The sequence below is a fragment of the Salmo salar genome, chromosome ssa18, assembly GCF_905237065.1.
Source record: "Salmo salar chromosome ssa18, Ssal_v3.1, whole genome shotgun sequence".
NCBI lineage: Eukaryota > Metazoa > Chordata > Actinopteri > Salmoniformes > Salmonidae > Salmo > Salmo salar.
Genome location: NC_059459.1, coordinates 81217710 through 81245147, shown reverse-complemented (window position 1 = coordinate 81245147; position 27438 = coordinate 81217710). Strand labels below are relative to the sequence as shown.

The 27438-nt window shown below is 41.1% G+C and overlaps 1 protein-coding gene and 1 long non-coding RNA gene across 11 annotated transcripts; one reads left to right on the top strand and one right to left on the bottom strand.

Annotated features, from left to right (window-relative positions):
* Positions 1-4861: 4861 nt before the first annotated feature.
* LOC106592597 (uncharacterized) lies at positions 4862-11120 on the bottom strand. The gene is made up of 3 exons (XR_001325674.2): positions 11009-11120; positions 10465-10550; positions 4862-5223 (listed from the first exon to the last, which is right to left on the bottom strand). It is a non-coding gene; the product is annotated as an uncharacterized lncRNA (long non-coding RNA).
* A 156-nt stretch (positions 11121-11276) lies between these two features.
* LOC123723989 (endonuclease domain-containing 1 protein) lies at positions 11277-26356 on the top strand. Of its 10 annotated transcripts, none has more exons than XM_045701658.1 (5): positions 11278-11335; positions 12488-12662; positions 16271-16495; positions 19821-20077; positions 25466-26356. In XM_045701658.1, exons 4-5 carry the CDS (start codon positions 19862-19864, stop codon positions 26111-26113), a joined length of 864 nt encoding a protein of 287 aa, XP_045557614.1. In that variant the 5' UTR covers positions 11278-11335; positions 12488-12662; positions 16271-16495; positions 19821-19861; the 3' UTR covers positions 26114-26356. The 10 variants fall into 10 exon arrangements, with proteins under 10 accessions (XP_045557610.1, XP_045557614.1, XP_045557613.1 ...); XM_045701657.1 differs by having other exon boundaries at positions 11284-11478; XM_045701656.1 differs by lacking the exon at positions 11278-11335 and adding an exon at positions 11342-11638.
* Positions 26357-27438: the final 1082 nt, after the last annotated feature.

Sequence of the window (27438 nt, the reverse complement as noted above, 5' to 3'; positions counted from 1 at the left end):
TTAATACGTTGGCTTCCGTGGGGTACGACAGTTGAACTAGCCTACTCTTCAAGAACCAATGGGTTTATATCATTCATTTATAAATCCAAAAATGTATGTAGTAACTGCAGATTTCCCCTTTAATGAGAACACTTGTTCAGGAGCACCAGAAACACGTGTACTTGTGCTTGTATTTCTAAGGTTGAGATACAGCCTACATTTATGAATCCAGCTACATTTACAGCTCATAAAGAAGCTCTCTATATTCCTTTCTCTCTTTCTTTCTCTGTCTATTTCTTTCTCTCTCTCTTTCTTTCTTTCTCTCTTTCTCTCTTTCTTTCTTTCTTTCTTTCTTTCTTTCTTTCTTTCTTTCTTTCTTTCTTTCTTTCTTTCTTTCTCTATTTCTTTCTTTCTTTCTTTCCCTCTTTCTTTCTCTCTTTCTCTCTTGCTGTCACGTCCTGACCAGTAAAGAGGTTATTTGTTATTGTAGTTTGGTCAGGACGTGGCAGGGGGTGTTTGTTTATTGTGTTTCGGGGTTTGTTGGGCAATGTTCTATGTTAGTCTATTTATATGTCTGTGTCTAGTTTATCTATTTCTATGCTTAGTTTATTGGTTTGACCTTCAATTGGAGGCAGCTGTTTCTCGTTGCCTGTAATTGAAGGTCCTATTTAGTAGGGGTGTTTTTTTCATGGGTTTTTGTGGGTAGTTGTTCCTTGTGTAGTTGTGTTCCTTACAGGACTGTTTCTCGTCGTCGTTTTGATTAAGTGTTTTGTTTCGTTTTCGTCTCATTAAATAAAGAAGATGAGCAGACACATTCCCGCTGCGCCTTGGTCTCATCTTTACGACGAGCATGACACTTTCTTTCTCTCCTTCTTTCTCGTTTTATTTCTCTCTTTCTTTCTTTCTTTCTTTCTTTCTTTCTTTCTTTCTTTCTTTCTTTCTTTCTTTCTTTCTTTCTTTCTTTCTTTCTTTCTTTCTTTCTTTCTTTCTTTCTTTCTCTCTGTGCCACCACATGCATACTGCTGAGGCTGCGGGACAGCAAAGAAATCATTACAACCATTATTACCTGAGTGATTATTTTTCTAGGGGCGCTGGTGCTCCTAAATTAGAAGTCCAGGAAGCACAGCAAAATATTTTAGGAGAATATGCCCCCCGAAAACGGTAGCATTGTAGAGACATGTCGGTCTGTGTGTGTATGTGAACAGTTCTCTGTTGAAACACATATCGCCTGCTGAGAAGTTCTCATCAGGATCATCGAAGAACCTCGACTGTTCAACTTCCCATGTCACACACACACACACACACACACACACACACACACACACACACACACACACACACACACACACACACACACACACACACACACACACACACACACACACACACACACACACACACACACACACACACCAGTGGCGGTCGGTGCAGTTTCAGATGAGGAATGAGGATTGGCCTTATTTCTATTACAGCATAATGGATGACTGTCATTCATATTCCATTCACCCAGCTCAATGTAACAGTGATGGGTTTAGGATACTGTCATTCATATTCACCCAGTTCAATGTAACAGTGATGGGTTTATGATACTGTCATTTATATTCACCCAGTTCAATGTAACAGTGATGGGTTTAGGATACTGTCCTTCATATTCACCCAGTTCAATGTAACAGTGATGGGTTTAGGATACTGTCATTCATATTCACCCAGTTCAATGTAACAGTGATGGGTTTATGATACTGTCCTTCATATTCACCCAGTTCAATGTAACAGTGATGGGTTTAGGTTACTACATGATACTAGAATGTTCCCTGTACCCATCGTGAGGTTGCTACAGCCTGGCCTATGAATGAAAGGTTACAACGTAGGTGTTAGTAATCAAGCGTTGTGTGGTACAGAGGGGAGACGGCTCCCCCTTCTGGATAGAACATGCAACTACAGCAAGGTGAGACCAGTTGTTCTCCAGTTGATCAAAACCTGACTGTCTTCGATGTTTGACGGGTTTTTTAATCCTCTTTGGTACATTTTCACAACTCATAACTGGTTGTAGAACAGCCAGTCTTTCATTCAAAACCTGTCATTCTGCATCATTTGGATTGTAAACATCTCTCACCACATAACCATTGATTCAAAATATAAGTTTATTGTGAAATGTAATGAGAACATTGATTTAATCACCAAAACACAGCATAATAATATATTTTTTCTTTTGTAGTTTTAACTACCAGTTTAATCAAATAGCAAACAATACAAGATACGTGTTTCAAATCGTGTACTGTCTGTAATCAAATGTAAGAAAGTAAATGAAACAAACGAAATGAATGAAATGACAGAAACATAATGTTTAGTAGGCATTCATTAGCATCAAGCCTGTCTTGAGCATTTAGCTGTAAATTCTCATCCACATCACAGTGAATGTCCTCATTGTTCATGAATCCAAGCTTGACATTAGTCTGCGTTGATGTTGTCGCATGCCTCATCCATGGCCAGAAGGTGGTCGACACGCCGATCGTACACCTTCCACCTCCATGCTGAAAAACAAATCCTCAATAGTGTGGAGGGGAAGGAGAGTATGGGGGCAGGTGTAGAGTCACGAATCAGGGCTGGTCCCGAAAACTATGCCTGAACCACCTCTGCAGGGTGGAACCTGACATTGTCCCACACAATGACATATGTGACCCCTTGACCTTGACAGGCCTGCTCAATTTCACTGAGAAACACAATGAGGTGTGTGACCCCTTCACCTTGACAGGCCTGCTCAATTTCACTGAGAAACACAATGAGGTGTGTGACCCCTTGACCTTGACAGGCCTGCTCAATTTCACTGAGAAACACAATGAGGTGTGTGACCCCTTGACCTTGACAGGCCTGCTCAATTTTACTGAGAAACACAATGAGGTGTGTGACCCCTTGACCTTGACAGGCCTGCTCAATTTCACTGAGAAACACAATGAGGTGTGTGACCCCTTTCACCTTGACAGGCCTGCTCAATTTCACTGAGAAACACAATGAGGTGTGTGACCTCTTTCACCTTGACAGGCCTGCTCAATTTCACTGAGAAACACAATGATGTGTGCAGCGTTGTAGGATCCAAGTAATGGTCTACGTCCTACCACACCATCTTCATCTTCAGAGATAGCAGCGCACATGGAGATGTTTCCTCTCCGTTGTCCAGGCACCTGGACGGACGCCCGTTGGCCGATGAGGTTCTGACCCACGGCGCTGAGTTTTGGCCAGATTGAAGAACCACTTCATCAACAAAGATATAGTTGTGATGGTTCACAGCAGCATCAAGCACCATCACTCTATAACAATATATTGTGGCTAGTTATTTTTACAGTATAGTTCCAGTATGATATTGTGAAGTATCATGTGCATTAATAGTAACAGTAAAACAGTATATAGTATCGTACAGTAAAACAGTATATAGTACTGTACAGTTAAACAGTATATAGTACTGTACAGTAAAACAGTATATTAGTGCTGTACAGTAAAACAGTATATAGTACTGTACAGTAAAACAGTATATTAGTGCTGTACAGTAAAACAGTATATTAGTGCTGTACAGTAAAACAGTATATAGTACTGTACAGTTAAACAGTATATAGTACTGTACAGTAAAACAGTATATTAGTACTGTACAGTAAAACAGTATATAGTACTGTACAGTAAAACAGTATATAGTACTGTACAGTAAAACAGTATATTAGTACTGTACAGTAAAACAGTATATAGTACTGTACAGTAAAACAGTATATAGTACTGTACAGTAAAACAGTATATAGTGCTGTACAGTAAAACAGTATATAGTACTGTACAGTAAAACAGTATATTAGTACTGTACAGTAAAACAGTATATTAGTACTGTACAGTAAAACAGTATATAGTGCTGTACAGTAAAACAGTATATAGTACTGTACAGTAAAACAGTATATAGTACTGTACAGTAAAACAGTATATTAGTACTGTACAGTAAAACAGTATATAGTACTGTACAGTAAAACAGTATATAGTACTGTACAGTAAAACAGTATATTAGTACTGTACAGTAAAACAGTATATAGTACTGTACAGTAATACAGTATATAGTGCTGTACAGTAAAACAGTATATAGTACTGTACAGTAAAACAGTATATAGTACTGTACAGTAAAACAGTATATAGTGCTGTACAGTTAAACAGTATATAGTACTGTACAGTAAAACAGTATATTAGTGCTGTACAGTAAAACAGTATATTAGTGCTGTACAGTAAAACAGTATATTAGTACTGTACAGTAAAACAGTATATTAGTGCTGTACAGTTAAACAGTATATTAGTGCTGTACAGTTAAACAGTATATTAGTACTGTACAGTAAAACAGTATATAGTACTGTACAGTAAAACAGTATATAGTGCTGTACAGTAAAACAGTATATTAGTACTGTACAGTAAAACAGTATATAGTGCTGTACAGTAAAACAGTATATAGTACTGTACAGTAAAACAGTATATTAGTACTGTACAGTAAAACAGTATATAGTACTGTACAGTTAAACAGTATATAGTACTGTACAGTTAAACAGTATATAGTACTGTACAGTAAAACAGTATATAGTACTGTACAGTAAAACAGTATATTAGTACTGTACAGTAAAACAGTATATAGTGCTGTACAGTAAAACAGTATATAGTACTGTACAGTAAAACAGTATATAGTACTGTACAGTAAAACAGTATATAGTACTGTACAGTAAAACAGTATATAGTACTGTACAGTAAAACAGTATATAGTACTGTACAGTAAAACAGTATATTAGTACTGTACAGTAAAACAGTATATAGTACTGTACAGTAAAACAGTATATAGTGCTGTACAGTAAAACAGTATATAGTACTGTACAGTAAAACAGTATATTAGTACTGTACAGTAAAACAGTATATAGTGCTGTACAGTAAAACAGTATATAGTTCTGTACCTGAACAAAACTCAGCCTGTAGTTGTTTCACCTGGTCGTTGTTTCTCTCAAAAGGCACCAGGTAAATGTGTTTCATAAACACCTGGTGACTCTTCTAAAAGCAGGGTGATTGATGGTAGGCTGATGGATATCACATTGGCAAAGGCGTCATCGTTCTCCTCAATGGCCTGCTTTATTTCAGACAGCCGTATGTCATTCCCTGGCCCTCACCATTTCCTCCACGGCCCACTCCTACTGGTCGGTCAGCACACGACCACGCCCACCACCATGGGGTCTTTTGTCTATTCTGAGGGTAGAACAGAGTCCACTGTCAATAGATCAAACTGTAAGAATACTGTAACGTTTTGTGAATTTACATGCATTACAATATGTAATTTACTGTAAATGTAATGGTAAGGCATAGTGCATATCCTGCAGACTTGCCGCTTTTCTTGCCAAAATATTCTAATGATGGAATTTTTCAGATCGGACTGAACTAATGTGTCAGCCTCTGCCATGCTAAGGCAGTTTACAGTAGTGATGTTCTGGTGCCGCTCAGGCAGTTTACAGTAGTGATGTTCTGGTGCCGCTCAGGCGGTTTACAGTAGTGATGTTCTGGTGCCGCTCAGGCAGTTTACAGTAGTGATGTTCTGGTGCCGCTCAGGCAGTTTACAGCAGTGATGTTCTGGTGCCGCTCAGGCAGTTTACAGTAGTGATGTTCTGGTGCCGCTCAGGCAGTTTACAGTAGTGATGTTCTGGTGCTGCTCAGACAGTTTACAGTAGTGATGTTCTGGTGCCGCTCAGGTAGTTTACAGTAGTGATGTTCTGGTGCTGCTCAGGCAGTTTACAGTAGTGATGTTCTGGTGCCGCTCAGGCAGTTTACAGTAGTGATGTTCTGGTACCCCTCAGGCAGTTTACAGTAGTGATGTTCTGGTGCCGCTCAGGCAGTTTACAGTAGTGATGTTCTGGTACCGCTCAGGCAGTTTACAGTAGTGATTTTCTGGTGCCGCTCAGGCAGTTTACAGTAGTGATGTTCTGGTGCCGCTCAGGCAGTTTACAGTAGTGATGTTCTGGTACCCCTCAGGCAGTTTACAGTAGTGATGTTCTGGTGCCGCTCAGGCAGTTTACAGTATTGATGTTCTGGTACCGCTCAGGCAGTTTACAGTAGTGATTTTCTGGTGCCGCTCAGGCAGTTTACAGTAGTGCAGTTCTGGTACCGCTCAGGCAGTTTACAGTTTACAGTCTCCTGACCCCTCCTGTCTCAGCCTCCAGTATTTATGCTGCAGTAGTTTATGTGTCGGGGGGCTAGGGTCAGTCTGTTACATCTGGAGTATTTCTCTTGTCTTATCCGGTGTCCTGTGTGAATTTAAATATGCTCTCTCTAATTCTCTCTTTCTCTCTTTCTTTCTTTCTTTCTTTCTCTCGGAGGACCTGAGAGAAAGAAAGTACAACAGTAGTGATGTTCTGGTCTCTGCACCACGTGCTCTCACCACTGGTGTCCCCCAGGGCTCTGTTCTAGGCCCTCTCCTATTCTCGCTATACACCAAGTCACTTGGCTCTGTCATATCCTCACATGGTCTCTCATATCATTGCTACGCAGATGACACACAATTAATCTTCTCCTTTCCCCCTTCTGACAACCAGGTGGCGAATCGCATCTCTGCATGTCTGGCAGACATATCAGTTTGGATGACGGATCACCACCTCAAGCTGAACCTCGGCAAGACGGAGCTGCTCTTCCTCCCGGGGAAGGACTGCCCGTTCCATGATCTCGCCATCACGGTTGACAACTCCCTTGTGTCCTCCTCCCGGAGTGCTAAGAGCCTCGGCGTGACCCTGGACAACACCCTGTCGTTCTCCGCTAACATCAAGGCGGTGACCCGATCCTGTAGGTTCATGCTCTACAACATTCGCAGAGTACGACCCTGCCTCACACAGGAAGCGGCGCAGGTCCTAATCCAGGCACTTGTCATCTCCCGTCTGGATTACTGCAACTCGTTGTTGGCTGGGCTCCCTGCCTGTGCCATTAAACCCCTACAACTCATCCAGAACGCCGCAGCCCGTCTGGTGTTCAACCTTCCCAAGTTCTCTCACGTCACCCCGCTCCTCCGCTCTCTCCACTGGCTTCCAGTCGAAGCTCGCATCCGCTACAAGACCATGGTGCTTGCCTATGGAGCTGTGAGGGGAACGGCACCTCCGTACCTTCAGGCTCTGATCAGCCCCTACACCCAAACAAGGGCACTGCGTTCATCCACCTCTGGCCTGCTCGCCTCCCTACCTCTGAGGAAGCACAGTTCCCGCTCAGCCCAGTCAAAACTGTTCGCTGCTCTGGCACCCCAATGGTGGAACAAGCTCCCCTCACGACGCCAGGACAGCGGAGTCAATCACCACCTTCCGGAGACACCTGAAACCCCACCTCTTTAAGGAATACCTGGGATAGGATAAAGTAATCCTTCTAACCCCCCCTTAAAAGATTTAGATGCACTATTGTAAAGTGGTTGTTCCACTGGATATTATAAGGTGAATGCACCAATTTGTAAGTCGCTCTGGATAAGAGCGTCTGCTAAATGACTTAAATGTAAAATGTAAATGTCTAGGACCATGCCTCAGGACTACCTGGCATGATGACTCCTTGCTGTCCCCAGTCCACCTGGCCGTGCTGCTGCTCCAGTTTCAACTGTTCTGCCTGCGGCTATGGAACCCTGACCTGTTCATCGGACGTGCTTGTTGCACCCTCGACAACTACTATGATTATTATTATTTGACCACGCTGGTCATTTATGAACATTTTAACATCTTGACCATGTTCTGTTATAATATCCACCCGGCACAGCCAGAAGAGGACTGGCCACCCCTCATAGCCTGGTTCCTCTCTAGGTTTCTTCCTAGGTTTTTGGCCTTTCTAGGGTGTTTTTCCTAGGGAGATTTTCCTAGCCACCGTGCTTCTTTCACATGCATTGCTTGCTGTTTGGGGTTTTAGGCTGGGTTTCTGTACAGCACTTTGAGATATCAGCTGATGTACGAAGGGCTATATAAATACATTTGATTTGATTTGGTAGTGATGTTCTGGTGCCGCTCAGGCAGTTTACAGTAGATGTTCTGGTTGATTAGTGATTGAAGACCTGGTAGTTTAGACCTGGTAGTTTAGAGATGTCATCTATGAAAGTATTCAGACTTTTTCCACATTTTGTTACATTACAGACTTGGGTATGACGCTACAAGCTTGGCACACCTGTATTTGGGGAGTTTCTCCCATTCTTCTCTGCAGATCCTCTCAAGCTCTGTCAGGTTGGATGGGGAGCGTTACTGCACAGCTATTTTCTGCGTCTCTCCAGAGATTTTTGATCGGGTTCAAGTCTGGGCTCTGGCTGGGCCACTCAAGGACATTGAGACTTGTCCTGAAGCAACTTCTGAGTTGTCTTGGCTGTGTGCTTAGTGTCTTTGTTCTGTTGGAAGGTGAGCCCTCTGGAGCCCTCTGGAGCCCTCAATTTTCATCAAGGATTTCTCTGTACTTTGCTCTGTTCATCTTTGCCTCGATCCTGACTAGTCTCCCAGACCCTGCCGCTGAAAAACATCCCCACTGCATTATGCTGCCACCAGCATGCTTCACCGTAGGGGATGGTGCCAGGTTTCCTCCAGACATGACACTTGGCATTCAGACCAAATAGTTCAATCCTGGTTTCATCAGACCAGAGAATCTTGTTTCTCATGGTCTGAGAGTCCTTTAGGTGCCTTTTGGTAAACTCCAAGCGGTCTGTCATGTGCCTTTTACTGAGCAGTGGCTTCCGTCTGGCCCCTCTACCATAAAAGCCTGATTGGTGGAGTGCTGCAGAGATGGTTGTCCTTCTGGAAGGTTCTCCCATCTCCACAGAGGAACTCTGGAGCTCTGCATGAGTGACCATCGGGTTCTTGGTCACCTTCCTTACTAAGGCCCTTCTCCCCCGATTGCTCAGTTTGGCCGGGCGGCCAACTCTAGGAAGAGACATGATGGTTTCAAACGTATTCCATTTATGACTGATGGAGGCCACTGTGTTCTTGGGGACCTTCAATGCAGCAGACATTTTTTAGTACCCTTCCCCAGATCTGTGCCTACGGACAATTCTTTCGTCCCTCATGGCTTGGTTTTTGCTCTGACGCACTGTCCAATGAATTGAATTTACCACAGGTGGACTCAATTAAAGTTGTAGAAACATCTCAAGGATGATCAATGGAAACAGGGTGCACTTGAGCTCAATTTCGAGTCTCATAGCAAAGGTCCTGAATACATAAGTAAATAAGGTATTTGTTTTTTATTTTTAATACATTTCCCCAAAAATCTAAAAACCAGTTTTTTGCTTTGTCATTATGGGGTATTGTGTGTAGATGGATTAAATAACAAAAATCTTCATCAATTTTAGAATAAGGCTGTAACGTAACAAAATGTGGAAAAGTCCAGGGGTCTGAATACTTTCCGAAGGCTCTCTACGTAGATATATAATTATGTTCTTCTTTTGTGTATTTTAGCTGTTGCTTATAAAAATGTCTAAATTGTAAAATGAGTGAAATGTAAAATGAACACAGGGATCTTGTTTGTTGTGTCATAGAGAGTTGCAAACGTAGGTGTTGTAAACTTCCTTTTTCTTCATGTATTTAAACAACTGGCAGATCAGCTTGTAGCTGTTCTGGTCCTGGACTGTCCCACCAACCGAAGTACCCTGGATATTTGAAGTTGACCCATCCAGGAAGACATCATTGCCCTCTGGTACAACACTGTACCCCGGGAGCTTTGCTCGCTGCCTCTCTTTTCCTCCCCCGCAGTGCTCCATTTATGTGGCCTGCACGGCTGGTTGGCACTCTCCCCTAATTGGTGCCATCGGCGTCTCCATTCCGGGTACTCCCAGCAGAGGGAGCCAACGTCCCGGCATGTACCTCCCCTCTATCACCAACCCCCGGGGTCGACCTCCCAGGATACCACAATTATTGTCTTTCTCCTTGCAGGGTATTAGACAGATAAACTGCATCCTGTCCAAGCCTCCAAACCAGAACCGTGGAGAGACATCAGCACTTGTCATTTTTAATAATATAAACTCTTATTGGTTTCCTGTATCTGTGCATGAACCCTTAGAACACAGTCCATTGTACAAAATAAGTCATCCCCAAGTGAGGGACATCAAGGAGATGAACCTCCAACACTCAAAAGCTTGTTGGGTACATGAAGGCTCATGACAGTGACGTTTTTTGTTTGTTCCAGACTCTTTCTGAATGAAGGCTCATGTTCCAGACCCTTTCTGAATGAAGGCTCATGTTCCAGACCCTTTCTGACCTCATTCAACTCATTGTGATCTACATTGAGCACCATGAGTAGTTGAACAAGGTGTTTGTGCTGGGCTGGCAGGAAAGAAAACTTGTACACAGTGCAGTACCCTGGGACAGAAATCACCCACATCTGTATTTTACAATGAGCTTTATAAGTTACAATGAGATGGCAATTCTGCATGATAGAGAACAACATGTGTGGATCTACTTCCATCTAACCATAGTGATGTTGCTGAATAAACTCCTGACTGACCTCCTGAGATAGGGGGATGTTCCTGTTGGACGGGAGGTTCCCAACTTCATTACATCTGTCTGGGTGATGGGGGGATGTGCTTCAGCCTGAGGAGAACAGAGCAGAAACATAAGGGGGGGAAATTACCTTATTGCTCAAATTTCAGTGTTGGTTCAAGTTGCTGAGAACCTCAACTCCCTTTATTAATGTGCAATGGTTTTATAAAGAGTTTTGCATATGCATGGTCTTGATCAAGTTGTATGCAATCAGCTATACACTCGTGGTGGTGGAAAACGGTGTCTTTCCGTTTTTTTCTGTCTTCGACATTAAATCGAGTACTGGAGAAAATAGACGCCTTGCAGCAGAATACATTTACTTATGAACCGGTCCACGGGGAATACAGCCGTCTGTAGGTCGTGCATATAGCGGTGGCAGGGTAGCCTAGTGGTTATCCCTAAAAGCACTGACTCAACATTTGAATTAAAAATTCACATTAAAGTAATTTGTTGGGCATTTAAACAATTTGGTAAATAAATACATTAATTCAATAGTTAAATAAACGTACATTTCAAAGTTATTCGCTATGTTCGCTCAGGAACATGTCTATCCCCAGCGGAGGGACAGAATAAGGCCGCTTCACGAATGTGCGTGTAATCTGTTGCGCATTATTTTCCTGTGCAGACCAACCGGATGTCTATCCAGTCTCAACTAGCGTAAATCCACCAATGGGAATGCGAGACAGTCTCAAAGATCCGTATCCATCTACGTGTGGTCCAATCAGATTCGCCCTTTGACCTTAGCTCCGCCCTAACCGGAAGTTTGAAAAACCAAACGGCGCCATGACACTTTCCCCTCATCGGATCTTTGTTTACATCAAACGGAGAGTTACAGAGTAAATATATTTTACAAGGTTGGATGAAATCAGTTGTAAATCTTATTGCTACATCTGTGAAGTTGTAAGAAGAATGGAAAAGTGAATGTAAAACATCTCAGCAGTCATCTACCTATGATACCCGTAGCATTGGTTTGGTATCGGTAACTACCTGTACAATCACACACCACTTGTCTGCATTTTCAATACTATTTTTACAATCGGAGCTATTTTAATTCATACTATCGCTTAAATTGGTGCTTTGTTGTGTGGTGTAAGACGTCTGTGAAGTTGTGAAATCGTGTGAACGTGATGCAGGCTACAGTTGAGTAACTTTAACATGCTACTGTACAGTAGTTTATGTTTCAGTGTAAAACAGTTTTATTCAACATGTATCAGTCATGGATTAGATAATAGATGTATTATGTTGTCTAGTTTCATGGTGTCATAATCATGATATTTGCCTTGCATTTCAATCTACACATGAATATGGTTCTGCAATGTTAGGTAGGATATTCTGTTCCCTTGACATTCTGCAAGCATGAATACTTTACAATAATGGAAGATATGCATTGTGTTAATCTTACTATTTGTCCATGTATTGAATGTGACACTCCTCAGCATCATGACACTCCCTTCCTGAATCTGTCATAAAGGGCTATGCATTCTTTGTCCTTTAGTTACACAACTAAATCTAGTATCTGTCTCTTACCTTTCATGCTGTAGATTTACTGTCATGGTGCTGAGAATGCTTAGTACTGTATCTGTCACTTACCTTTCATGGTGTAGTTTTACTGTCATGGTGCTGAGAATGCTTAGTGCTGTATCTGTCTCTTACCTTTCATGCTGTAGATTTACTGTCATGGTGCTGAGAATGCTTAGTGCTGTATCTGTCACTTACCTTTCATGCTGTAGATTTACTGTCATGGTGCTGAGAATGCTTAGTACTGTATCTGTCTCTTACCTTTCATGCTGTAGATTTACTGTCATGGTGCTGAGAATGCTTAGTACTGTATCTGTCTCTTACCTTTCATGCTGTAGATTTACTGTCATGGTGCTGAGAATGCTTAGTACTGTATCTGTCACTTACCTTTCATGCTGTAGATTTACTGTCATGGTGCTGAGAATGCTTAGTACTGTATCTGTGTCTTATGTATTCTCTGTATGTATTAGGTATGAACCCGTGGACATGCAGGTACCTGCAGCACTCCCTCCTGCCTCACGTTCGGCCCCTGTCCCTGGTGATCTATCCCAGGCCCTCTTGTATCCACCCCAGGCTTCTGAACTTGCCCCAGTGGGGTGAAGACCAGAAGAGGGTGATGTCCTTCCTGCCTCAGAATGTGCTGGGGTGAGTTTTAACATAATAAATGAGCAGCTTAGAAATGGTAATTTAATATTTTCTTCTCTCATGATCTATCAATGTCTCAGGATGCCACTGGGTAAATATTATCTAACTGATTAACTTTTCTGTGATGATATGTGGAAGAATATATGTCTGAAGTAAACAGAGGAACTGGCCTAGAGCGAGTCCTGTCTGGTATAATTAGTGGTCAGACTGGACAAGGAGGGTTGGATAAACTCCTCTGTATGAAGATGAGTCCTGTCTGGTATAATTAGTGGTCAGACTGGACAAGGAGGGTTGGATAAACTCCTCTGTATGAAGATGAGTCCTGTCTGGTATAATTAGTGGTCAGACTGGACAAGGAGGGTTGGATAAACTCCTCTGTATGAAGATGAGTCCTGTCTGGTATAATTAGTGGTCAGACTGGACAAGGAGGGTTGGATAAACTCCTCTGTATGAAGATGAGTCCTGTCTGGTATAATTAGTGGTCAGACTGGACAAGGAGGGTTGGATAAACTCCTCTGTATGAAGATGAGTCCTGTCTGGTATAATTAGTGGTCAAGACTGGACAAATCAAAACAAATGTATTTATAAAGCCCTTCTTACATCAGCTGATGTCACAAAGTGCTGTTCAGAAACCCAGCCTAAAACCCCCAGACAGCAAGTAATGCAGGTGTAGAAGCACGGTGGCTAGTTCAAACTCCCTAGAAAGGCCAGAACCTAGGAAGAAACCTAGAGAGGAACCAGGCTATGAGGGGTGGCCAGTCCTCTTCTGGCTGTGCCGGGTGGAGATTATAACAGAACATGGCCAAGATGTTCAAATGTTCATAAATGACCAGCATGGTCAAATAATAACAAGGAGGGTTGGATAAACTCCTCTGTATGAAGATGAGTCCTGTCTGGTATAATTAGTGGTCAGACTGGACAAGGAGGGTTGGATAAACTCCTCTGTATGAAGATGAGTCCTGTCTGGTATAATTAGTGGTCAGACTGGACAAGGAGGGTTGGATAAACTCCTCTGTATGAAGATGAGTCCTGTCTGGTATAATTAGTGGTCAGACTGGACAAGGAGGGTTGGATAAACTCCTCTGTATGTGGAACAGGTGGAACTATTTAGAATGTGTAACAATCAAACCTCCCTATTGGCTGTGTTCCACATTCTAAAGTAGAACCATCATTTTACTTGCTGAAATATTGTCCAGAAATGACCTCATTGGACAGAAAGGGGAACTCCTCCCCACACGCATGTTGAACAAATATAATGTTTCCCTGAAACAAAGGATTCCTGTAGTTTCATGAAATATAAATTGATTCATAGTGTCCTTTGCATGGTGTGATGTAAGTTTCTTTCAACAATCAGTCTTCCAGATAGATGACACAGGAACCTTGATATAAAATTCTTTACTAATAAAATACAATTGCAGACAGAGATTGACACCCAGAATACCTCAGGAGTCTATAGTGATGATCTGTGTTGTGAAACAGGAGACAACACTCTTTATACTGGGTGGTGTGAACAACCTACCGTCAATCATATCTTAACATTGTTGCATTGGATTAGATACAAGGTATCTCAGATGAGAAAAACATGTGGTTTCACACTCTGCTACAAGCCATCAACCACACCTGTGTGGTCTCAGACGCTTTGCTATTTTCAGAACATCTTGGCCTTGAGGCTACGTGACTATCAGTAGGTGCAGGTAGGTCTCAGCCTGAGAACTAAAGCAGTACATCTCCATTACCCAGTACTTTACCCCAACAATAGTATTTTATTTTCTTAGCAAGTTAAGCTAAATCGTGTTTGCCACTAATGGCTAACACGCTAGTTAGCTGGCTAAATCAGCATGTTGATTGTGCAACAGTATCTTCTAAATCAAAGAGAAATAGGCAAAGCATGAATATGCTGGCAATATGAATAAAGTTTTAATGTAGCCAAAGATTATAGGGTCCCCAAGGAAGCGCTGAACATCACTTTGGTTCCTACCCTGTCACAATAACTGGTCCTTTCATTCGTTGTCATGTCAAACAACACTGTATTCAAAGTGCCCACTGTTATTTATATTCTAACTATAGAATTATAATAAACATTCTATTTCCATGATTCCAAATGTTCACCCAAGTGTTTTGATCTAAATCGCAATTGCAACATTTGGTTAAAAATGAGGCCTAGTATTTTTGCCCATATCGTGGAAATGATCTGAAATGAGTGCAGGAAATGCAGAAATTGATGTAAATGCAGGAAATGATTTTAGGTTGAAGTTTAATTGAAGAGAATAAACCAATCAGAATGGAGAAAGACCCATTGAAATAATTCAGAATATATGTGTTGCCACGGTAGGATCACACACTACTCATAAAGAAAATGTACAACTTTTATGCATCAAAAACATAAAATACCGTCAAAAATGACAAAAATGTAATGATATGATATTTTGGCCATATCACCCAGCTCTAGTCGCTACATGACCAAGAGGTTTTGTTTAAATCCATTGATGACTTGTAGTTTTATTGAAGAAGAAAAAAGGTTTTGAGGTCCTAAAGTAAATATTCTATCCTCCTGTCTTTTTGTTAAATTATTGACCTGTGGAACATTCACCTACTGGGTCAATTATAACATTTAATATCCTCCACTTGGTTGAATTGTAAATGACTGGTAGGTCCTGGGAACATACTTAGTGTGTAAAGGTAGCTGAGGTATGTATGTTTATATAAAAATATGATTAATCTAACTTAAATAATATTTTCATAATTAACTAAAGTGTAAAAGTGTTAGTTTGTTCCCCAGTCTCCTCTACTCTGACTGAGAAAAGGCCTCCTCAACTGAAGAATCTACAGCTGCTGAGTCTGAGGTGTTAATCAGTCCAGTGCTGCTCTGACCACAGTGTTGTTAGGAACCACATTTTCTAATGCTACATACACAGCCTTGTGTCAACTCTTACTGTGACCTACTTTAGTTACTGGAAATAAACTCAGCAGTGGTCAGACCACATAATACACCAACATAAACACCACCAGTAAATGAAACATCCATTATTGCCATCTTCTGGTTTCCAGGAAGTGTGTTCGACCGTGCTTCTACACCTGCATTGCTTGCTGTTTGGGGTTTCAGGCTGGGTTTCTGTACAGCACTCTGTGACATCAGCTGATGTAATAAGGGTTTTATAAATACATTTGATTGATTGATTGATTGATTGATTGATTGATTAGAGGCCAAATCAGAGGTGGAAACTTGATTGACATTTGATAGCTTCCTCCATTTCATTCAGTTGTACACATCTTCCTCCATTCCATTCAGTTGAACACATCTTCCTCCATTCCATTCAGTTGTAAACATCTTCATCCATTTCATTCAGTTGGACACATCTTCCTCCGTTTCATTCAGTTGGACACATCTTCCTCCGTTTCATTCAGTTGTAAACATCTTCCTCCGTTTCATTCAGTTGTAAACATCTTCCTCCGTTTCATTCAGTTGAACACATCTTCCTCCGTTTCATTCAGTTGAACACATCTTCCTCCATTCCATTCAGTTGAACACATCTTCCTCCATTCCATTCAGTTGAACACATCTTCCTCCGTTTCATTCAGTTGAACACATCTTCCTCCGTTTCATTCAGTTGAACACATATCTGTATCACCTCCTGGTACGGCAACTGCTCCGCCCACAACAGCAGGGCTCTCCAGAGGGTAGTGAGGTCTGCACAACGCATCACCATGGGGCAAACTACCTGCCCTCCAGGACACCTACATCACCCGATGTCACAGGAAGGCCAAAAAGATCATCAAGGACAATAACCACCCGAGCCACTGCCTGTTCACCCCGCTATCATCCAGAAGGCGAGGTCAGTACAGGTGCATCAAAGCTGGGACTGAGAGATTGAAAAACAGCTTCTATCTCAAGGCCATCAGACTGTTAACCTCTTACATCTAGATGTGCCGCTAGCGGAACGCCTCTCCAATATCCAATGATAGAGCGTGGCGCGAATTACAAACACCTCAAAAATCCCAAAACTTCCATTTCTCAAACATATGACTATTTTACACCATTTTAAAGACAAGACTCTCCTTTATCTAACCACATTGTCCGATTTCAAAAAGGCTTTACAATGAAAGCAAAACATTAGATTATGTCAGGAGAGTACCCAGCCAGAAATAATCACACACCCATTTTTCAAGCTAGCATATAATGTCACAAAAACCACAGCTAAATGCAGCACTAACCTTTGATGATCAGATGACACTCCTAGGACATTATGTTATACAATACATGCATGTTTTGTTCAATCAAGTTCATATTTATATCAAAAACCAGCTTTTTACATTAGCATGTGACGTTCAGAACTAGCATACTCACCGAAAACTTCCGGTGAATTTACTAAATTACTCACGATAAACGTTCACAAAAAAAGAAAAAAAAATATTTTAAGAATTATAGATACAGAACTCCTTTATGCAATCGCGGTGTCCGATTTTAAAATAGCTTTTCGGTGAAAGCACATTTTGCAATATTCTGAGTAGATAGCCCGGCCATCACGGCTAGCTATTTTGACACCCACCAAGTTTGGCACTCACCAAACTCAGATTTACTATAAGAAAAATTGGATTACCTTTGCTGTTCTTCGTCAGAATGCACTCCCAGGACTTCTACTTCAACACCCAATGTTGTTTTGGTTCCAAATAATCCATAGTCATATCCAAATAGCGGCGTTTTGTTCTTGCGTTCAAGACACTATCCGAAGGGTGACGCGCCGGCGCGTATCGTGACAAAAAAATTCAAAATATTCCATTACCGTACTTCGAAGCATGTCAAACGCTGTTTAAAATCAATTTTTATGCGATTTTTCTCATAAAATAGAGATAATATTCCGACCGGGAGACCTTGTTTTCGTTCAAACACTGAAGATAGAAAATGGAGTCTTCACATGCACGCGCGCACCCGTGTCATTGTTCTCAGAACGACCACTTTCCAAAACCCCTACTGTTTTTCGCCCAGGGACTGCAGAGATCTCATTCCACGTTCTGGCGCCTTCTGAGAGCCTATGGGAGCCTTAGAAAATGTCACGTTACAGCAGAGATCCTCTATTTTCGATAAAGAGGCTATAGAAGGCCAAGAAATGGTCAGAGAGGGCACTTCCTGTATGGAATCTTCTCAGGTTTTGGCCTGCCATAGGAGTTCTGTTATACTCACAGACACCATTCAAACAGTTTTAGAAACTTTAGGGTGTTTTCTATCCAAATCAAATAATTATATGCATATTCTAGTTTCTGGGCAGGAGTAATAACCAGATTAAATCGGGTACGTTTTTTATCCGGCCGTGAAAATACTTCCCCCTATCCTAAACAGGTTAAACAGCCATCACTAGCACAGAGAGGCAGCTGCCCACATACAGACTTGAAATTATCGGCCACTTTAATAAATGGAACACTAGTCACTTTAATAATGCCACTTTAAGAATGTTTACATATCTCACATTATTCATCTAATATGTATATACTGTATTCTGTCACACCCTGATCTGTTTCACCTGTCCCTGTTGTCTCCACCCCCCTCCAGGTGTCGCCCATCTTCCCCATTATCCCCTGTGTATTTATACCTGTGTTCTCTGTTTGTCTGTTGCCAGGTCAACCAGCTTTTTTTTCCTTTTTTTTTTCTCAGTCTCTCTTTTTCTCACCCTCCTGGTTTTGACCCTTTCCTGTCCTGACTCTGAGCCCACCTGCCTGACCTCTCTGCCTTCCCTGACCCGGAGCCTGCCTTTACTGACCCCTGCCTGCCTTGACCTGTCTATTGCCCCTGTTGGATTATTAATCCATTGTTAATTCAACTTGTCTGCATCTGGGTCTTACCTTCATACCTGATAGTATAGAATACTATCTATTGCATCTTAGCCTTCGTACCTGATAGTATAGAATACCATCTATTGCGTCTTAGCCTATGCCACTCTGACATTGCTGATCCATATATATACTGTATTTTACACTATCTATTCTACACTATCTATTCTATACTATCTATTCTACACTATCTATCCTATACTATCTAGTCTATACTATCTACACTATACTATCTATTCTACACTATCTATTCTACACTATCTATACTACACTATCTATTCTACACTATCTATTCTATACTATCTATTCTATACAATCTAGTCTACACTATCTATTCTATTCTATCTATTCTACACTATACTACACTATCTATTCTATACTATCTATTCTATACTATCTATTGCATCTTAGCCTCTCTGACACTGCTCATCCATATATTTATATATTCTTATTCTTATTCCATTCCTTTACTAGATTTGTGTGTATTAGGTATTTGTTGTGGAATTATTAGATATTACTTGTTAGATATTACTGCACTGTTGGAACAAGAAGCACAAGCATTTCCCTACATTTCCCTTGACTTGCTTGTCAAGGGAAATGCAAGTTTACTTCTTTGAGTTTTTGAGTCAGAGTCGCTAAGCCTTGTGGGATATTAATGAATGTGAACTCAGCAACCGTAATTCCAGAACAGTCCCTCTGTTACAATAGTCTGATGTGTATCTTCTGACAGACTCTATGCTGAGTAAAGTCATGTTTTATCCTAAAACGTTTTTCTACCAGAACCAAAGTGTGGATGCAGTCACTATTTAGAGCAGTCTAATCTCATTAACCCAGAACTATAATATTGTGTGATTCAGTTCTGGGTCCATACGTGTTAGAAACTACAGGAGGTGATAGTATACTATACTATCTATTCTATACTATCTATTCTACACTATCTATTCTATACTATCTATTCTACACTATCTATTCTATACTATCTATTCTACACTATCTATTCTATACTATCTATTCTACACTATCTATACTATCCTATACTATCTATTCTATACTATCTATTCCATTTTATGTGTTACAGCAGTTTCCATGGAAACATAGGGAGGAGTTTATGCAAATCAACCCTATCTGTCTTGACATCTGAAGGAGGAGTCTCTGTAATAACTATTTAAAGCAGTCTGTCCTGACTCAGCTCAACAGTCTCCAGTCTACCAACTGGTCTCTGTAACTTCATCTTTGTCTCTGTGGTGTTCAGTCTTCAGGTGATGATGGGGGTATTGAATCATCTCTCTACTCTCCTCCTCCTCTCTCTCCTTCCTCCTGCTCTCTCTCATGTAGTGGAGAAGTTCAGTGATGTTCCACAGTGCAAGAATTTCTTCATGAATGGGACAACTCCAAATCTCCCAGGTATTTTGGTTGGTGGGACGGTCCAGGACCAGAAACGCTACAAGCTGATTTGTCAGTTGTTCAACAACATCTACAGGTTTGCAACTCTCTACGACACGACCAACAGGATCCCTGTGTTCTCAGCCTACACCTTCACTGGTCCTCCTACAGACCCCAGACCAAATCCAACCTGGATGATCGAGCCCCAGGTAGGACTAATGTTTTGTCATATAACATAACATTATTTGTTTACTGCTGTACAGTTGAAGTCAGAAGTTTACATACACTTAGGTTGGAGTCATTAAAACTCGTTTTTCAACCACTCCACACATTTCTTGTTAACCTCTATGGGCTAGGTGGGACGCAAGCGTCCCACCCGTGGTGCACTCCATCAACAGCAGGTGCATTTCAAGAGCGGCAAATTTGAATCCAAATAAATGTCAAAATTCAAATTTTTCAAACATACAACTATTTTACACCCTTTGAAAGATAAACATCTCCTTAATCTAACCACGTTTTACGATTTCAAAAAGGTTTTACGGCGAAAGCATAAATTTAGAGTATGTTAGGACAGTACATTTACAAGAGTTGTGTGTAATGTTTTGTCAATTCAAAGACAGGGTCACCAAAACCATAAAACCAGCTAAAATGATGCACTAACCTTTTACAATCTCCATCAGATGACACTCCTAGGACATTATGTTAGACAATGCATGCATTTTTAGTTCTATCAAGTTCATATTTATATCCAAAAACAGCGTTTTACTATGGCATTGATGTTGAGGAAATCGTTTCCCTCCAATAACCGGCAGTCAAGTCAGCAACACAAATTAAATAATTAAAATTAGAAAACATTGGTAAAATATTATATTGTCATTTAAAGAATTATAGATTTACATCTCTTGAACGCAATCAACTTGCCAGATTTAAAAATAACCTTACTGGGAAATCACACTTTGCAATAATCTGACCACTGCGCCCAGAAAAATACGGCGTTGCGATACAGACTCGCCGTCATGTTGGGGAGATCTAAAATCGAAAATACTATGTAAATAATCCATTACCTTTGATTCTCTTCATCAGATGTCACTTCCAGGTATCACAGGTCCATAACGAATGTAGTTTTGTTCAAAAAAGCTCATCATTTATGTCCAAAAATCTCCGTCTTGTTAGCACATGATCTAAGCCCGCAGGACTTCACTTCATGAACGAGGGGAAAAAATATATTTACGTTCGTTCAAACATGTCAAACGTTGTATAGCATAAATCATTAGGGCCTTTTTTAACCAGAACATGAATAATATTCAAGGTGGACGAATGCATCCTCTTTTATAACGTATTGGAACGAGGGTGCCCAACATGAACTCGCGCGCCAGGTGTCTAATGGGCCATCATCGTTCCATGGCTCTTGTTCGGTCAGATCTCCCTCCAGAAGACTCAAAACACTTTGTAAAGGCTGGTGACATCTAGTGGAAGCAATAGGAAGTGCCAAAATATTCCTCAGCCCCTGTGTTTTTCAATGGGATAGGTTTAAAGGTAATACAACACATCAGGTATCCACTTCCTGTCAGAAAATGTCTCAGGGTTTTGCCTGCCAAATGAGTTCTGTTATACTCACAGACACCATTCAAACAGTTTTAGAAAATTTAGGGTGTTTTCTATCCATATGTAATAAGTATATGCATATTCTAGTTACTGGGTAGGAGTGGTAACCAGATTAAATCGGGTATGTTTTTTTATCCAGCCGTGTCAATACTGCCCCCCTAGCCCTAACTGGTTAACAAACTATAGTTTTGGCAAGTCGGTTAGGACATCTACTTTGTTCATGACACAAGTCATTTTTCGAACATTTGTTTACAGACAGATTATTTCACTTATAATTCACTGTATCACAATTCCAGTGGGTCAGAAGTTTACATACACTAAGTGGACTGTGCCTTTAAACAGCTTGGGAAATTTCAGAAAATGGTGTCATGGCTTTAGAAGCTTCTGATAGGCTAATTGGCATAATTTGAGTCAATTGGAGGTGTACCTGTGGATGTATTTCAAGGCTTACCTTCAAACTCAGTGCCTCTTTGCTTGACATCATGGGAAAATCTAAAGAAATCAGCCAAGACCTCAGAAAAAAATGTAGACCTCCTCAAGTCTGGTTCATCATTGGGAGCAATTTCCAAATGCCTGAAGGTACCACGTTCATCTGTACAAACAATGTACGCAAGTATAAACACCATGGGACCACGCAGCCGTCATACCGCTCAGGAAGGAGACGCGTTCTGTCTCCTAGAGATGAACGTACTTTGGTGCGAAAAGTGCGAATCAATCCCATAACAACAGCAAAGGACCTTGTGAAGATGCTGGAGGAAACAGGTACAAAAGTATCTATATCCACAGTAAAACGAGTCTTATATCGACTTAACCTGAAAGGCAGCTCAGCAAGGAAGAAGCACTGCTCCAAAACCACCATAAAAAAGCCAGAGTACGGTTTGCAACTGCACATGGGGACAAAGATCGTACTTTTTGGAGAAACTTCCTCCGGTCTGATGAAACAAAAACAGAACTGTTTGGCCATAACGACCATCGTTATGTTTGGAGAAAAAAGGGGGATCCTTGCAAGCCGAAGAACACCATCCCAACCGTGAAGCACGGGGGTGGCAGCATCATGTTGTGGGGGTGCTTTGCTGCAAGAGGGACTGGTGCACTCCATAAAATAGATGGCATCGTGAGGCAGGAAAATTATGTGGAAATATTGAAGCAACATTTCAAGACATCAGTCAGGAAGTTAAAGCTTGGTCGCAAATGGGTCTTCCAAATGGACAATGACCCCAAGCATACTTCCAAAGTTGTGGCAAAAGGGCTTAAGGACAACAAAGTCAAGGTATTGGAGTGGCCATCACAAAGTCCTATAGAAAATTTGTGGGCAGAACTGAAAAAGCTGAACCTCGGCAAGACGGAGCTGCTCTTCCTCCCGGGGAAGGACTGCCCTTTCCATGATCTCGCCATCACGGTTGACAACTCCCTTGTGTCCTCCTCCCAGAGTGCTAAGAGCCTCGGCGTGACCCTGGACAACACCCTGTCGGTCTCCACTAACATCAAGGCGGTGACCCGATCCTGTAGGTTCATGCTCTACAACATTCGCAGAGTACGACCCTGCCTCACACAGGAAGCGGCGCAGGTCCTAATCCAGGCACTTGTCATCTCCCGTCTGGATTACTGCAACTCGTTGTTGGCTGGGCTCCCTGCCTGTGCCATTAAACCCCTACAACTCATCCAGAACGCCGCAGCCCGTCTGGTGTTCAACCTTCCCAAGTTCTCTCACGTCACCCCGCTCCTCCGCTCTCTCCACTGGCTTCCAGTCGAAGCTCGCATCCGCTACAAGACCATGGTGCTTGCCTACGGAGCTGTGAGGGGAACGGCACCTCCGTACCTTCAGGCTCTGATCAGGCCCTACACCCAAACAAGGGCACTGCGTTCATCCACCTCTGGCCTGCTCGCCTCCCTACCGCTGAGGAAGCACAGTTCCCGCTCAGCCCAGTCAAAACTGTTCGCTGCTCTGGCACCCCAATGGTGGAACAAGCTCCCTCACGACGCCAGGACAGCGGAGTCAATCACCACCTTCCGGAGACACCTGAAACCCCACCTCTTTAAGGAATAACTGGGATAGGATAAAGTAATCCTTCTAACCCCCCTTAAAAGATTTAGATGCACTATTGTAAAGTGGTTGTTCCACTGGATATTATAAGGTGAATGCACCAATTTGTAAGTCGCTCTGGATAAGAGCGTCTGCTAAATGACTTAAATGTAAATGTAAAAAGTGTGTGCAAGCAAGGAGGCCTACAAACCTGACTCAGTTACACCAGCTCTGTCAGGAGGAATGGGACAAAATTCACCCAACTTATTGTGGGAAGCTTGTGGAAGGCTACCCTAAACATTTGACCCAAGTTAAACAATTTAAAGGCAATGCTACCAAATACTAATTGAGTGTATGTAAACTTCTGACCCACTGGGAATGTGATGAAAGAAATAAAAGCTGAAATAAATAATTCTCTCTACTATTATTCTGACATTTCACTTTCTTAAAATAGTGGTTTTCCTAACTGACCTAAGACAGGGAATTTTTACTAGGATTAAATGTCAGGAATTGTGAAACTGAGTTTAAATGTATTTGGCTAAGGTGTATGTAAACTTCCGACTTCAACTGTATGTCACAGACAGTTATGATACAGAATATAGAACTACCACTATGGAGGGTACAGAGACTTGATTGTGGATTGCGAACCCCCCCAGAAGAGGGTTTATTGAACAGAAAAGAGGGTTTATTGTACAGAAAGGAGGGTTTATTGTACAGAAAAGAGGGTTTATTGTACAGAAAGGAGGGTTTATTGTACAGAAAGGAGGGTTTATTGTACAGAAAGGAGGGTTTATTGTACAGAAAGGAGGGTTTATTGTACAGAAAGGAGGGTTTATTGTACAGAAAAGAGGGTTTATTGTACTGAAAGGAGGGTTTATTATACTGAAAGGAGGGTTTACTGTACAGAAAGGAGGGTTTATTGTACAGAAAAGAGGGTTTATTGTACTGAAAGGAGGGTTTATTATACTGAAAGGAGGGTTTATTGTACTGAAAGGAGGGTTTATTGTACTGAAAGGAGGGTTTATTCACTGAAAGGAGGGTTTATTGTACTGAAAGGGGGGTTTATTATACTGAAAGGAGGGTTTATTATACTGAAAGGAGGGTTTATTATACTGAAAGGAGGGTTTATTGTACAGAAAGGAGGGTTTATTGTACAGAAAGGAGGGTTTATTGTACTGAAAGGAGGGTTTATTGTACTGAAAGGAGGGTTTATTCACTGAAAGGAGGGTTTATTATACTGAAAGGAGTGTTTATTCACTGAAAGGAGGGTTTATTGTACTGAAAGGAGGGTTTATTGTACAGAAAGGAGGGTTTATTGTACTGAAAGGATGGTTTATTGTACTGAAAGGAGGGTTTATTGTACTGAAAAGAGGGTTTATTGTACTGAAAGGAGGGTTTATTGTACTGAAAGGAGGGTTTATTGTACTGAAAGGAGGGTTTATTATACTGAAAGGAGGATTTATTCACTGAAAGGAGGGTTTATTGTACTGAAAGGAGGGTTTATTGTACTGAAAGGAGGGTTTATTGTACTGAAAGGAGGGTTTATTGTACTGAAAGGAGGGTTTATTATACTGAAAGGAGGGTTTATTATACTGAAAGGAGGGTTTATTGTACTGAAAGGAGGGTTTATTGTACTGAAAGGAGGGTTTATTGTACTGAAAGGAGGGTTTATTGTACTGAAAGGAGGGTTTATTGTACTGAAAGGAGGGTTTATTATACTGAAAGGAGGGTTTATTGTACTGAAAGGAGGGTTTATTGTACTGAAAGGAGGGTTTATTGTACTGAAAGGAGGGTTTATTGTACTGAAAGGAGGGTTTATTGTACTGAAAGGAGGGTTTATTGTACTGAAAGGAGGGTTTATTATACTGAAAGGAGGGTTTATTCACTGAAAGGAGGGTTTATTGTACTGAAAGGAGGGTTTATTCACTGAAAGTTTGTAAATTAATGAACGTATGATTGTGTCCTGCAGCTCAACGGTGTAAACAACAGCCCTGAAATGAAGAATATGGGAGAACACTACCAACACCAGGCTGGGAACTACGACTATAGTAACTCAATACAAAATAAAGGGGTGAACAAAGGTCACCTCTTCCCATGTTCACATGCTCATGACCTTGATACTCAGAAGTCCACCTTTACCCTGACCAACATCCTTCCCCAGGTGGTGTCCTTCAACAATGGCAGGTGGATGAAAATGGAGGAAAATGTCAGAGAGAAGCTGATGACGGACTGTTTTAGTAACAACAGGAAGATAAAGGCCTATGTGGTGACTGGAGCGGTGCCCAGTAAGAACAAAACACTGAAGAACAGAGTGAACATCCCTGATCTCATGTGGACAGCCTACTGCTGTTACAACAAGAAGAAAAAGTGGAAGGCCGAAGCACACTGGGGGTGGAACAAGAAGGGAAAGAGGAAAACATTGAAACCAGAAACCTTGGGAGCACTCGAAAAGGAGTTGAACCAATTTCACCAAGGTGGTCGTGTCCAGGTGTTCCCAAAGGATTGTCCAAGAGGTCCTAAACCTACCACTAACCAACCCAGTTGGAAGAATTATCTTGAAAGAATTTCTTCCACAGTCAGGAATCTTTCCAATTCCATGATGAATAGAATTGGATGATCTGGGTACAGATGCTCAGACTATATCAACAAACGACCAACTAAACTCTGTTGAAATGATGTTGATATGCAGCCACTTGTTACGGTTATAGTGGTTATAAGGGTTATAGTGGTTATAATGGTTATAGTGGTTATAAGGGTTATAAGGGTTATAGTGGTTATAAGGGTTATAGTGGTTATAAGGGTTATAAGGGTTATAGTGGTTATAAGGGTTATAGTGGTTATAAGGGTTATAAGGGTTATAGTGGTTATTGGGGTTATAGTGGTTATAGTGGTTATAAGGGTTATAGTGGTTATAAGGGTTATAGTGGTTATAGGGGTTATAGGGGTTATAGTGGTTATAAGGGTTATAGTGGTTATAAGGGTTATAGTGGTTATAGGGGTTATAAGGGTTATAGGGGTTATAGTGGTTATAGTGGTTATAAGGGTTATAGTGGTTATAAGGGTTATAGGGGTTATAGTGGTTATAAGGGTTATAGGGGTTATAAGGGTTATAGTGGTTATAGGGGTTATAGTGGTTATAGTGGTTATAAGGGTTATAGTGGTTATAAGGGTTATAATGGTTATAGGGGTTATAGTGGTTATAGGGGTTATAGTGGTTATAGGGGTTATAGTGGTTATAAGGGTTATAGTGGTTATAGGGGTTATAAGGGTTATAGTGGTTATAAGGGTTATAGTGGTTATAATGGTTATAGTGGTTATAGTGGTTATAAGGGTTATAGTGGTTATAAGGGTTATAGTGGTTATAATGGTTATAGTGGTTATAGGGGTTATAGTGGTTATAGTGGTTATAGTGGTTATAGGGGTTATAAGGGTTATAGTGGTTATAATGGTTATAGTGGTTATAAGGGTTATAGTGGTTATAAGGGTTATAGTGGTTATAAGGGTTATAGTGGTTATAAGGGTTATAGTGGTTATAAGGGTTATAGTGGTTATAAGGGTTATAGTGGTTATAGGGGTTATAGTGGTTATATGGGTTATAGTGGTTATAGTGGTTATAGTGGTTATAGTGGTTATAAGGGTTATAGTGGTTATAGGGGTTATAGTGGTTATAGGGGTTATAGTGGTTATAGGGGTTATAAGGGTTATAGTGGTTATAGTGGTTATAAGGGTTATAGTGGTTATAAGGGTCATAGTGGTTATAAGGGTTATAGTGGTTATAGGGCTTATAGTGGTTATAAGGGTTATAGTGGTTATACGGGTTATAGTGGTTATAAGGGTTATAGTGGTTATAAGGGTTATAGTGGTTATAAGGGTTATAGTGGTTATAGTTGTTAAGGGTTATAGTGGTAATAATTGTTATAGTGGTAATACGGGTTATAGTCT

Bases quoted from the DNA above. Each gene is read 5' to 3' on its own strand.
- LOC123723989 (XM_045701649.1), top strand. From the start codon at position 19,748: ATGATGGGGGTATTGAATCATCTCTCTACTCTCCTCCTCCTCTCTCTC. The intron at 20,078-25,465 runs GTAGGACTAATG...TGTGTCCTGCAG, and splicing joins CCTGGATGATCGAGCCCCAG to CTCAACGGTGTAAACAACAG.